This window comes from Camelina sativa, chromosome 7 (genome assembly GCF_000633955.1).
Source record: "Camelina sativa cultivar DH55 chromosome 7, Cs, whole genome shotgun sequence".
Taxonomy (NCBI): domain Eukaryota; kingdom Viridiplantae; phylum Streptophyta; class Magnoliopsida; order Brassicales; family Brassicaceae; genus Camelina; species Camelina sativa.
The window spans coordinates 19,792,847-19,805,857 of NC_025691.1; the positions used below are offsets into that span (position 1 = coordinate 19,792,847).

At 38.0% G+C, this 13,011-nt stretch overlaps 5 protein-coding genes across 6 annotated transcripts; 4 read left to right on the forward strand and 1 right to left on the reverse strand.

Moving 5' to 3' along the window:
* On the forward strand, positions 966-2,673 carry LOC104701610 (heme oxygenase 3, chloroplastic-like). Its single transcript, XM_010417326.2, has 5 exons — positions 966-1,064; positions 1,294-1,739; positions 1,893-2,116; positions 2,197-2,304; positions 2,401-2,673. Exons 2-5 carry the CDS (start codon positions 1,298-1,300, stop codon positions 2,491-2,493), a joined length of 867 nt encoding a protein of 288 aa, XP_010415628.1. The 5' UTR covers positions 966-1,064; positions 1,294-1,297; the 3' UTR covers positions 2,494-2,673.
* LOC104701612 (wall-associated receptor kinase-like 9) lies at positions 2,672-5,599 on the reverse strand. The gene is made up of 3 exons (XM_010417328.2): positions 4,508-5,599; positions 4,275-4,397; positions 2,672-4,099 (listed from the first exon to the last, which is right to left on the reverse strand). Exons 1-3 carry the CDS (start codon positions 5,529-5,531, stop codon positions 2,847-2,849), a joined length of 2,400 nt encoding a protein of 799 aa, XP_010415630.1. The 5' UTR covers positions 5,532-5,599; the 3' UTR covers positions 2,672-2,846.
* On the forward strand, positions 5,991-8,912 carry LOC104701613 (delta-aminolevulinic acid dehydratase 1, chloroplastic). Of its 2 annotated transcripts, none has more exons than XM_010417329.2 (13): positions 5,991-6,140; positions 6,385-6,694; positions 6,888-6,999; positions 7,095-7,168; positions 7,263-7,331; positions 7,414-7,497; positions 7,590-7,659; positions 7,730-7,785; positions 7,871-7,992; positions 8,079-8,150; positions 8,238-8,319; positions 8,391-8,468; positions 8,560-8,912. In XM_010417329.2, the coding sequence occupies exons 2-13, from the start codon at positions 6,389-6,391 to the stop codon at positions 8,725-8,727; spliced, it is 1,293 nt and encodes a 430-aa protein (XP_010415631.1). In that variant the 5' UTR covers positions 5,991-6,140; positions 6,385-6,388; the 3' UTR covers positions 8,728-8,912. The 2 variants fall into 2 exon arrangements, with proteins under 2 accessions (XP_010415631.1, XP_010415632.1); XM_010417330.2 differs by lacking the exon at positions 5,991-6,140 and adding an exon at positions 6,189-6,291.
* LOC104701614 (60S ribosomal protein L10-3-like) lies at positions 9,476-10,915 on the forward strand. The gene is made up of 4 exons (XM_010417331.2): positions 9,476-9,571; positions 9,862-10,363; positions 10,445-10,526; positions 10,613-10,915. The coding sequence occupies exons 1-4, from the start codon at positions 9,562-9,564 to the stop codon at positions 10,682-10,684; spliced, it is 666 nt and encodes a 221-aa protein (XP_010415633.1). The 5' UTR covers positions 9,476-9,561; the 3' UTR covers positions 10,685-10,915.
* LOC104701615 (cytochrome c oxidase assembly protein COX19) lies at positions 11,185-12,722 on the forward strand. The gene is made up of 4 exons (XM_010417332.2): positions 11,185-11,422; positions 11,815-11,903; positions 12,010-12,107; positions 12,231-12,722. Exons 1-4 carry the CDS (start codon positions 11,413-11,415, stop codon positions 12,328-12,330), a joined length of 297 nt encoding a protein of 98 aa, XP_010415634.1. The 5' UTR covers positions 11,185-11,412; the 3' UTR covers positions 12,331-12,722.

Here is a 13,011-nt window from a genome sequence, read left to right on the forward strand (position 1 = left end):
TTCAGCGTATAGTCTTGGGGGGTAATCCCTTGCTTGTTCTTCAGAAATAATCACCATCGACATCTGATAAATAATATAATTCAGCAGTAAAGCATAAAATAAATCAGCCATAACAGAAAACAAACTCATACACAAAGTATAGCATAACTCAGCCACAAATACATAACTCAGATCCAAAGCACAAAATAACTCAGTCACCAATACAAAACTCAGCCGTAACTCAGCCGCAAAATAAAACAAATCAGCCATCGAATTGAATATATCTAACAAATCAGTCGTAAACCCTATAAGTAAATCAGCCATCGAATCGAATAGATCAAACAAATCAGCCGTCATTAACGACGGCGAGAATCAGTCATAAATCATCGATAAAAACCCACATTCAGCCGGAAAACTCGAAAGTAAACACTCGACACATACCAGAACGTTTAAACGAAGACGAACACGACGACGAAGATAGAGAGAGTAACGACGAAGAGAGAGAGTGCGAAGACGAAGAGAAAGAGAGAGCGAGCAAAGACGGCGAGAGATTGACGGCAAGAGAGTGGACATAGAGCGAGTATCGCCGACGACAAGAGACGACGAGAGAGAGTTTTTTTTTTAATTTCGCGGTTTGTAAACAGTGAAAACTATTCACTTTCCCTCTTTTTGATATAAACAAGAAAAACAATTGTTGATCTAAAAAAACTGCTTAGTGATGTGTTAAATCATATCTGATGTATATTTTAATTTGCTGATGTGTATTTTTTTTTTTTTTTTTTTACTCAAAATCAAAAAACTAAACTCAAGGGATAAATTATAATTACACCCAGTACACTAAACATTGAAGTAATTTTTTGGATTTAATAACATATAAGTAATAAACCAACTTTTGGATAACATTTGAGTAAATCTTTCAAAAAAAATATCAGACTGTTTTAGGATACCGAAACAAAAAAAAAAACGAAAAGGTACACAAACAGAAAAGGAAATATACCAATTTATGATATTGGTAATTGTTACAAACCTCTGAACCCTTTCATCTTCCATCGTTTCATTCAATCTTCAGAGTTCCGAGGTATCAGGTATGGTTCTGATCTTTGTTTATTTTCACCGATTTGATTTGAAAACTTAAATTTAGGTGTTTGAATCCGATCCGTCAATTGTCAAAATGACATAAACCGTGTTCTTTATTTTTTTTCTCGTTAGCCTTGTTGCTTACACTTCCTTCATGTTTCTCCTAAAAACCCCAATTTCAGTTCTATATATCCTATAGCTCGAATAAATCCGTAACTCTGTGTGTGTATGTTGCAGAATCATGGCTACAACAAGACTTAACGCCTCTCTTTGCCACTTCCCATCAAGCACAAGACTTTATAGCGAGAGCTATCTCGGTCTGAGACCGACCGTGAGGATTAGTTATGCCCGAAACCTAACCGCTCCACGTGGCTATCTTGCTGTAAAAGCAAACGGAGATCTAGCTTCCGTGGTGTCTGCCGCGGCTGCTGTAAAGGAGATGGTAAGAAGAGAGAAGTATCCAGAAGAATCAATTGGTTTCGTGGGCGAGATGAGACACGTGGCGATGAGACTGCACACTAGAGATCAGGCGAAGGAAGGAGAAAAAGAATCTAAATCTCCAGAGGTAGGTCCTGTGGCGAAATGGGAGCCGACTGTGGAAGGATACTTACAGTTTCTTGTGGATAGTAAATTGGTTTACGACACTCTTGAAGGGATCATTGACGAATCCGATTTCCCAACTTGTGAGTTTCTTTCTCATTTCTTATGAATTTTGAGTAGTATCATGTTGTTTCATTTAAAGAGTTTGACGTGGTTTGGAAAAGATAGGTCTTGTCTTTATAATGTTTTTCATGTGTAACATTTTGTCCAAAATCTCTGTTTTTGTTTACGAGTAGATGTTGTGTTCAAGAACACGGGACTGGAAAGAGCTGAGAAACTTGGGAAGGATTTGGAGTGGTTCAAGGAACAAGGTTATGAGATTCCAGAGGCAATGGCTCCTGGTAGAACATATTCTGAGTATTTAAAAGTTTTAGCAGAGAGGGATCCTGAAGCATTCATATGTCACTTTTACAACATTTACTTTGCTCATAGTGCCGGTGGCCAAATGATTGGTACAAAGGTAAAGAAGAAGAAAAACTTTCTGCACTTCACTTGGAAGTTGTAACTAGTTTTTGAAACTTTACAAGTTGTAATTTGCAGGTATCGAAGAAGATACTCGATGGTAAAGAACTTGAGTTCTATAAATGGGAAGGCCAACTATCTCAGTTGTTGCAAGATGTGAGGCAAAAACTGAACAGCGTTGCAGAGGTATTGAACATATATATATATATAACACTATCTTGAGCAAGAAATATTTAAAAGTTAGGTGCATTCTAATGGCTAATGTGATATTTGAATGTGCAGTGGTGGACAAGAGACGAGAAGAGGCATTGTTTGGAAGAGACTGAGAAATCGTTCAAGTTCTCTGGTGAGATTCTTCGTCTCATATTGTCCTGATTTGTTTCACAAACTCTTCAAATATTCAATAAAGCATTTTGCTAGTTTGTGGAGTTTATAAAATCAAGAGGACAAAAGTTTGGTTTTGGTGGAACTGACTCACTCAGTACAATTCGGAATTTTTTTTAATGTACTTTGTCCCTATGAAATACACTAGAGAACAAACAATGTAACTAGCTATTGCAAAAAATTCTAAAATATAAAATTATGTATGTGAATTATTTTATTTTTGTTGGGAAATTGATACGAACACTCGTTATTACACACACAAATACACACATAGTTATTGCACACACTTAACATCTTCATAGAATATTTATTGTACACTCAAGCAAGTATTCAAAGTTGAAGTTTTACCGTGTTTGGAGAGGAAACAAGGGTTCAACATCTGACCACGACGAAGACGACCCAGTAACAACATTGTATTGAGAAGCTGGAGTGGTAACTACAACATTGTTCCTTGATTCTACACTTATGATATCTTCCACAACTCCTTTGTTTTCTTCTTCTTCCTCTTCCTCGTTCTCGCTAATATGCTCTTGCGGTTGCATATCTCCGGAAGACATACGAATATTATCAAGCTCCATTGACACTTCTCTCATGCTTGGCCGTTTCCTCCCTTTCAGATTGAGACACTTCCTCGCAACTTTTGCCGCTGCAGTCACTTGATTTAACTCGCAACCATCTCTTATTCGAGCATCGATGATGTCGAAGAGTTTGTTTTCTTTCATTGCACAAATAAAATAAGTTGCCAATGTCCTGTTTTCTTGTGACCGCAAAAAAGATATGGACTTTTCTCCGGTTATCAACTCGGCTAGCACAACCCCAAAACTGTAGACATCACTTTTGTCTGTGAATTGGCTAGATTGAAAGTACTCTGGATCCATATATCCCACAGTACCTGAAACTACCGTTGTCAAGTGGGTATGATCCACTGTTACCGATCTTGAAGTTCCAAAATCAGATACCTTGGCTCGATATTTCTCATCCAACATTATGTTTGTAGACTTGACGTCTCTGTGATAAACCGGAGATGATGCAGACGAGTGCAAGTATGAGAGAGCACTTGCGATATCTATAGCCATGCGGAGACGCACTTTCCAAGTAGCCATCGTGTTGTCATCAAACTCATCATGAAGATGTTCGAAAAGGTTACCATTAGGAACAAATTCGTAGACGAGAACTGGAACATGTGTCTCAAGGCAACATCCCAAGAGTTTCACGATGTTCCTATGGTTGATCTGTGAAAGAATGACAACCTCATTGATGAACTCTTCGAGCTTGTCTTCGTCCACGACTTTGGATTTTTTTACCGCTACAATTCTTCCATCGGCAAGCATTCCTTTGTACACGGTACCTTGACCACCCTGACCAAGTATTCTATTTGAACTGAAGTTTTCAGTAGCTTTCTCCAACTCCCTCGAACTGAACACTTTTGTTGTCTCGACGGTGCCTTGTGTCGAAGTCAGCTGTTGTTGCAACAATAGACCCCCATTACGCTTGAAGAACTTCTTCTTTTGGTATAACTTCCTTTGCTTTTTAATAAATTTGTATAGCAAGTATATTCCACCAACAAAGAGCAGTGAGCCAATACTAGCACCAAGCCCTGGAAACTCAATAAAGAAAGCAAAAACGTTTTTTTTAATAGTTTATTTACTTCTTGGGTAAAATATGGGAATATATATAAAGTTAATCATCATTGTTGACAAGAAAATGTTGGTCATCACCATATAAGAGCTTTAAATGAACAAATTTGGGATACAAAATTCCCACTGACTTACCTATAGCAAGTGGCCGATGATTTGTGTACACACAGTCATAGCTTCCCCGCAAATTTACACATTTGCTGTCGCTACAGTGACTCGGAGTTCCATCAGATTTTTTTAGTTGGCATTCATTAATATCTGGTTTTCAAAATATAAGGATTGTAATTAAATGATGATTTCATAAGGTTAATTTGATCATGATCATAGAAACTTTCAATAAAACATGAACTATAACCACAATTACTAACCTTTGCATCCGTCCAAACTGTATGGGTTGCCTTCGAAACCCCTATTGCATGAGCATCTTGCATAGCTTAGATAAGCATTGTAGTCGCATACACAACTTATTTCGTGAAACCTCATATAATTAGTACTTTCACGGTCGAGTTTTATGTACTCTTTTACCTCATAGCATCCCAGAGACTTTAAAAACGAATGATTCGCAGTATGGATAAACCATCCAAGCTCAACTGTACTGTATCCTCTAGCATGAAGCATTTGCGGATCAGATTGACTAGACAAATAATGTGCCTTGTTTGTCAAGAAGGCAATTTTGCCCCCTCCCGTTGCCGTGGTGTTTTCAATGGTGACACCAACAGTTTGTTGAATCATATCAGGCATGTTTGCCTTGCAGCATTTAATACCGTTGCAACTTTTTTCATCCATAATTCTGCTTTCATTACAATACCTGTCATCGTAGCCATACTTGGTATTACATGTGACTGCTGCAAGATAATCTTTAGTATCCTTATCCGTATGGTAAGTTTTGCCGCAGCTAGATTTGCATCCCACTATGCTTGGCTCGACATTTGTCAACGATGCCTTGTTGTCGCAACCAACCGCTATCAGTGAATTTCTCTTGCTAACGTAAAAAGGGGTATCCGTCAAATTCAAAAGTGATCCAGTTAGCACTTCTTCGTTCCTTGAGCATCCCTTTAAAGTTATTGGGTTTTTTACGTGAATTGACCCATACGGAAAGGGATCGTAAACTGACCCATACGCGAACTGAGTCGGAAGAGAGATACCCACAACTTCCTTGTTGATTACGGAAAGAAAAGGGACGAGCTTTCCTGAAGTAGAGGAGGCATTACATGTAATTTCGTACCACTTCTCCAGATAACAACCCTTTCCGATTCCAAAAGGGTACGGAATCTCGATTCCTCCACAGTCGGATTGACATGAAGAAACTGTCAGATTAGCCGAATCTAGAATAACAAAAAGTAGCAAAAAGAAGAGAATCGAAAGAGAAAAACTACTAAAAGAAGAACTCATGTTTATGTTCTGCTCAAGAAAAATTTGTTCTTTCTTGAATATTTTATTTTGTAGGAGAGGTGTATCGATTAATAAGATTCCGATTGACCAAAAAAAAAAAAATTAATAAGATTCCGTTTACTTGGGCAAGTCTAAGTCTCAGGTCTTCGTCTTTCTCAATCAAGACTAGAAAAACTGTAAAAGTAGTAAGAGAGAGAGTATCTCACAACCACATATTTGCTTCTCTCTGCTCATTTACTCATTTTTTTTCCCAATTGACTCCCTAAATCAATAATGACACACTCCATCCTTTTGAATTTTCTTCCTCCACTATTTTAAGAGAGAGAGGAAAAAAAAGAGTATTGATTTTACATTGCCCGGTTTCATCAAATTAACATAGGCCCATTAAGCTCTATCAAGCCCAGTTCTAAAACCACCAAACACTTTCCCAATCCTCGAACTCGTATACTCACTCGCAGCTAAAGTGCGTGAACACCAGTCTCTATCTTCTTTGTCAATTGTCAAAATCGGCGATCATCCAAATTCCAAAGCTATCATCTTCCTCCTAAAACCCCATTTTTTTTCCTCTCAGCTTCCTTAATCCCCAACAACAACTTCTTCACATTCAAGGTTTGTACTAACAACTACTTGACTCTGTGTTTTCATTTCGAACGAAACAGCTTTAATCTTCTTCATTTTTCACATAAATCTTGCTTTGTTTAGTCAATATATGATCTTAAAGTCTGTAACTTTCAATTCAATCCTTCATTCTGAGTCACGGGTAGATCTTACAAACCTTAATTCCACAACTCAATATCACAATTCGTTGATAATATTCTCAATGCGTTCCTCTGTTTGTGTGTGTGTGTTGCAGATTCATGGCTACTACACCGATCTTTAACGCCTCGTGTAGCTTCCCTTCAACCAGAGGAATCGATTGTAAGAGCTTTATTGGTCTGAGATCAACTGTGAGTAAAGTGAGTGTTGCTTCTTCTCGAATTGCTACTAGTCAACGTCGTAACCTTGTCATAAGAGCTAGTGAATCGGGGAATGGACACGCTAAGAAGCTTGGAATGAGTGATGCTGAGTGTGAAGCCGCTGTAGCTTCTGGAAATGTTCCAGAGGCTCCTCCGGTTCCTCCTAAACCGGCTGCTCCGGCTGGTACACCTATAGTTCAGCCTCTTGTGAGTATCCTAATCACTTTACTTCATTATGAGTTTGCTCTAATTGCATTGTACAAGATGATCTTGCGGTTAGTTAAGAACATAATCTGAATCAATGTATCGGTTCTTTGATTGATTTAGCTGCAAGGTTGAAACTTTTTTAAGAGGCTTACTGTTTTTTTATCTCTTCTAATGTTTACTTATTTGCTTGCAGAATCTAAATCGACGTCCACGTCGTAACCGTGCATCCCCTGTTACGAGAGCTGCCTTTCAGGAAACTGACATCTCCCCTGCAAATTTTGTATACCCACTTTTCATCCATGAAGGTTTGTTAGTTTCTTTTGTATTCTGACTTTAAACATCTCTCATTGGGGTCTCTATTGTATTTAAGAAAATTTATGTGGTTTTTGGAGTGTGGTAGGTGAGGAAGACACGCCTATTGGAGCTATGCCTGGTTGCTATAGACTTGGCTGGAGGCATGGTCTTGTAGAAGAGGTTTTGACCCTGTGTATTTGATTTGATTCCTTTATATGTTGCCGCCATGTTACAAGAAAGTGATTTTTTTTGGTGTGATTTCTTTTACAAACAGGTTGCAAAGGCTCGAGCTGTTGGTGTGAACAGTATAGTCTTGTTCCCTAAAGTTCCTGAGGCTTTGAAGGTCTTTCACGCTTCTCTTCTCTATGTGTATATATGTTCTTGAGTTGTATCTTTAACGCTTTGTTTTGGCTTCCGTTTTGTAGAATCCAACAGGGGATGAGGCATACAATGACAATGGTTTGGTGCCTCGAACAATTCGTCTTCTCAAAGACAAATATCCTGATCTTGTAAGATCTTGTAATCTCAGTTTGTTAAATATACCAGGAGATGAAACATTGGGTCATTTGCAATTGTGACACGTGTTCTCCTCTGTTGCTAGGTTATCTACACTGATGTGGCGTTGGATCCCTACTCGTCCGATGGTCACGATGGGATCGTTAGAGAGGATGGTAAGTATTTCTACCCAACTTCCATCTGGTACATTTTAGTTGGAACTCTGATACATTTTTATCTATGTAGGTATCATCATGAATGATGAGACGGTGCACCAGTTGTGTAAGCAAGCTGTTTCCCAGGTAAATCTTTTCGATATCAGAGAGTCACAATGTCTGTTTTTTTTTTCTTATTAATGAGATATGATCTCTCCTTCTCTCTTTCCAGGCTCGAGCTGGTGCGGACGTTGTGAGTCCCAGCGACATGATGGATGGGCGAGTAGGTGCCATCCGCGCAGCTCTTGATGCTGAGGGATTCCAGAACGTGTCCATCATGTCATACACAGCAAAGTAATAATCATACATTTCTTTTTCCCCTTAATAGCTTTTCTAGAAACTGTTTGTTCTGTCTAATTGTATAAATCTTCTGCCAACAGGTATGCAAGTTCATTTTACGGTCCTTTCCGTGAAGCCCTGGACTCGAACCCACGCTTTGGAGACAAGAAGACGTAAAACCCATCAACCCTTATTGATACTGAATTTGCATTTGTTTTGCTAACCCTAGCAGTTACAAACTGACGTTGTGAACTATATAGGTATCAAATGAACCCAGCGAATTACAGAGAGGCCTTGATTGAGGCGCGAGAAGACGAGGCTGAAGGAGCAGACATTCTCCTGGTAAGTCCTTTATCATCCTTTAGCAAGACAGTTATAGAGGTTGGTAATGAATTGGAGTGTTTTTGTTACAGGTGAAGCCAGGTCTTCCATATTTGGACATCATACGACTTCTGAGGGACAAATCTCCATTACCTATTGCTGCGTACCAAGTAATTTCTTGATCACACTCTGCTTATTGAATAACAACATTCCCAGTCTTTAAGTTTTTTTGTTGATTCAAACTCTCCAATGAATTTTCAGGTTTCTGGAGAGTACTCAATGATCAAAGCAGGGGGAGTCCTGAAGATGATCGATGAGGAGAAAGTGATGATGGAATCACTGATGTGCTTACGCCGAGCTGGAGCGGACATCATCCTAACGTATTTTGCTCTTCAAGCTGCTACTTGTTTATGCGGCGAGAAGCGGTAGAGATAGCGATAGTATGTGTTTTAAACCATTGGAGTACATGTGTTTTAAACCATTTGCGACAATTCTGATTTTTGCCTTCAGTCTGATCCAAGTTATTTATGACCGTGCATATGTGATCGTGTCTTGTCTAATGTGTCTTAATTTGTTGTTGTTGCTGTCCTACATGTCTTTTTGTCTCGTGTGTTTGCGTATTAGGCCCTCTGAGCGAAAGCGCGGAATGCTGTGGCATCTGATTTTGTCAATAATTAAATAAAAACGTTAGTCATGTTTAGTTATAAAATGAAAATATGTAAAGGTTAGAAATCATGTTGTAAAAAATAAAAGCTCAACACAAATATGAGTGTGTTAAATAGTGTTTTTCAGATGTGAAGCAACAACACTATTCATAATGTCATTCGTCTTCAAAATGAAGTATACCACTGATGAGGAGGAATTGAGGATTTTTAGATAGATAATACTTATAAAAATGTGAACCAAAGACTTTAACAATAAGATGACCGTATAAACTAGAACAAATTGGTAACATATATTCGTAAGCCCTCTTGCGTAGATGATTCATCATCTAAGATGAACACCCAAATTTGGCTACAAACTTTGTTAAAAAAACATTAGCCGAAAAAATAACGTGTTCACACTGGAAGCAACAAAGGTCAAAAAGTCAAAGATAAAGGCCTGGACCGAGCACCAAAAATATCCAATGGGCCTTTATTTAGCTAAGCAGTTACGTAAGCTAAATTTAGGGTTTGTTTTTGTCGCACCTATAAATTAAACATCACAGCGTCCTCATTTGTAATTTCTAGGGTTTTTGCATCAACACCGTACGGATCCAACGCAATGGGACGAAGTAAGTCTATCTCCTCTGCTTACCCACAATCTCATTTCGAATTCGTTGCAATCGATTCGTATTTGTTAGAATTCGGAAATGGTTTGAGATTTTGATTATGTCAATCTAGGGTTTAGTGTTATTGAATCGCTGAAATGTGTAGAAGAATCTTGTCTTCTGAGTCTCTGTTCATACGAAATCTATAAGCTTTGGATTAGTTTGATGTTTTGATTATGTCAATTTAGGTTTTTTTTTTGTTGTTGTGTGTGTGAACGTTACTGATTGAACAATCCGATGTGAAAATGGTATAGGACCGGCGAGATGTTACCGTCAGATTAAGGGAAAGCCATACCCGAAATCAAGGTACTGCCGTGGAGTACCAGATCCAAAAATCAGGATTTATGATGTTGGTATGAAGAGGAAAGGAGTTGATGAGTTCCCATTCTGTGTTCATTTGGTTTCATGGGAGAAAGAGAATGTGTCAAGTGAAGCTCTTGAGGCAGCTCGTATCGCTTGTAACAAGTACATGGTTAAGTCTGCTGGTAAAGATGCGTTCCATCTCAGGATCAGGGTTCATCCTTTCCATGTTTTGAGAATCAACAAGATGCTTTCGTGTGCTGGAGCTGATAGGCTTCAGACTGGAATGAGAGGTGCTTTTGGTAAAGCTCTTGGTACTTGTGCTAGAGTTGCTATCGGACAGGTTCTTTTGTCTGTGAGGTGTAAGGATAACCATGGAGCTCATGCTCAGGAAGCTCTTCGTAGAGCTAAGTTTAAGTTCCCTGGTCGTCAAAAGATCATTGTTAGCAGGAAATGGTAAGTCACTCAGTTTCGTTGTCTATTTTGATGATGCTCAATATGAGCATATTTACTAAATTGATGATCTTGTGTTTTCAGGGGATTCACTAAATTCAACCGTGCTGAGTACACTAAGCTGAGAGCTATTAAGAGGATTGTTCCTGATGGTGTCAATGCTAAGGTTAGTCTGATTTTCACACAATTTGAGCTTAATTTATATGCTTTGAGAGCTATGTTGATTCTGAATTGGATTTTGTGTTGTTGCAGTTTCTGTCAAACCATGGGCCATTGGCTAACCGTCAACCTGGAAGTGCATTCATATCAGCCACGAGCGAATAAGAATAAAGAAGATGATGATGATTTGTGGTTGTAGTAGAAGAAGCGTTAATCTAGTTTCTCCGGTACTCTGTTTCACTTTTGATGATGTAACAGTTGTAAGACATGGATCCTCCTCGTATGATTCCATTTTGCTTGAACAATTGTTTCAATCTCTGTTTCGTTTCTTTCTTTTGCTATATCTTCAAAGAGGCCTGTCTATCCTTATTTATTTACTGCCGATTTCTCAGTCTCTATTATTTTCTCGAATTGAGTTATTTAACCTGATTAAAAGTTATCTCGAATTGAGTTGTTAAAGTGCGAAAGATGCAGCAAAATTAGGAAATTCTATATGCAACATGTAAAATCTTTTGAGATGAAACTGAAAGTATATTTCTTTTGTTTTTAAATGTTGATTTCCCAAATTTCTTAATATCTAATTGAGATTCAATGTTAACAATTTGGTATAAGTTTAATGAAAAATAAATATGACCCGTCAAAACTGGATTTATGGACTTATCCCTTGAAACGGCGTCGGTTTGACAATCGCTTCTTTCTTCTCCTCCCAAGCGCCGACTTCAATCTCTTCTTCTTTGGTTTTGCTATCAGCTTATCTCTATCGATAGGGGTACTACTACGTTTCTTATCTTCGAATTCATGTTTACTAATAGATAAAATAGAAAACCCTTGGGAATTTGTTTTTGCCATTTTCTCCATTTCACATCTTTGTTGGGCTTCTAGAGTTTTGTCACATGAGTACAGGTGCGTACGTTTTCTTCTCTTCTCCTTACTACTTCGTTTTCTTTCTTTTTTTTTTGCTTAGATTCCTATTTCTCTGGAATTGAAGATTAGATTTGGGTTCTAGGTTGTTGTTAGGTATCAGCTGTCAGTACTAGATTTATGAGACTAATTGTCATCTTTGCGCATTTTATAGTATTTGTTGATCATCTGCGAATTAGTTTTATCTTTGTTGGAGACAAGAACACTGTGTTTTTGTTTGGTTGGTTTATTTATCAATCAAACCCCAAAACCTATATCAAAGGTTTTATTTTTGTTGGAGACAAGAACACTCTCTGTTTTCGTGATCAATGTTACTTCCTAAAAACTCGATCTGAATCGTTACCCTGGCGCCTGTTTTTGATTTGTGTGGGTAGGTGGAGCATTTGGAGGAAACAGAGGATTAAGACCAATACCACCAGAAAAGGGCATTTTCCCTTTGGATCACTTACACGAATGTGATGCTGTATATTCTTCTTCTTCATCATCTTCTTCGCCTTTGGTTGTATATGTTTTTGGTTATGTTTCAGTTACTTCACCTTTTTAGCATTTTCTTGGTTGTGTTTTTGCAGGAGAAGAAAGAGTATCTTGGCTGTCTCAAGTCTTCAGCTCACAAATCTGAACAATGTAGACATCTCTCTAAGAAATATCTCCAGTGTCGAATGGCTAAGTAAGTCACCACTCACCACCACCATAGTTCTCTCTCTCTCTAGAGTTCATGTTTTCACTTTGATGGGATTGTGTGTAGAGGACATAATAACTGGTTTATTATTATAATTATATATTATTGCAGGAACTTGATGGCAAAACAGGATATGGCTGAACTTGGATTCAGTGGTGTTAAAGAATTGGATTCCTCTGAAGATAAGAATAAAGAGAGTATCCAACATTGAACTTTTAGATTCAGTGGTGAGCCTCATTTTGTAGAATTTTGGAATTGAACATTGAGATAGCATTCATTCTAAAGCCCAACTCACTCTCAAAGTATATGCTTCACCGATATTGATACCTACTTCATATTGGGTGAATCAAAGCACTATACAAAACATCAAACAGAAGCAAAGTATGAGGGAGGAAGGTGGTGTGGTGTGTGTGACTCCTCCTTACTTTGAATGATGTGCCTTTTATGCTCTTATTCTTCTGTAGACTTTTTGGGCTTAGATAATTTTAAGTTTGTTGACATTATACAGTAGTCCATTTTGATTTCTCTCATTTACGGTGAAACTTAGGAATAATGTGTATTTTTTTTTGTTTACACTATAATATAATTTGTCCTCTTAGACCAGTTTGCTTGTTAGTAGCCCTGGGCATATTACCTTGAACCCAAAACCCGAATCCGAGGGGATTCGGATCGGGTTTGGGGAGTGTGTAAAATCCGATTGGGTGTAATACATTTAAGGTTCGGATACCCAAATGCCCACCGAACTAAATGTAAAAATATGCATCGAAAGGGATTTGAACCCATAACCTTGAACATTTAAGGATGCATCTTTAACCATTTTGTCATCTTAGTTTCTCTGCTATAATGTAAAACGTTAAATATTTAAATATATACAAGTATTTTAAATTTTTTA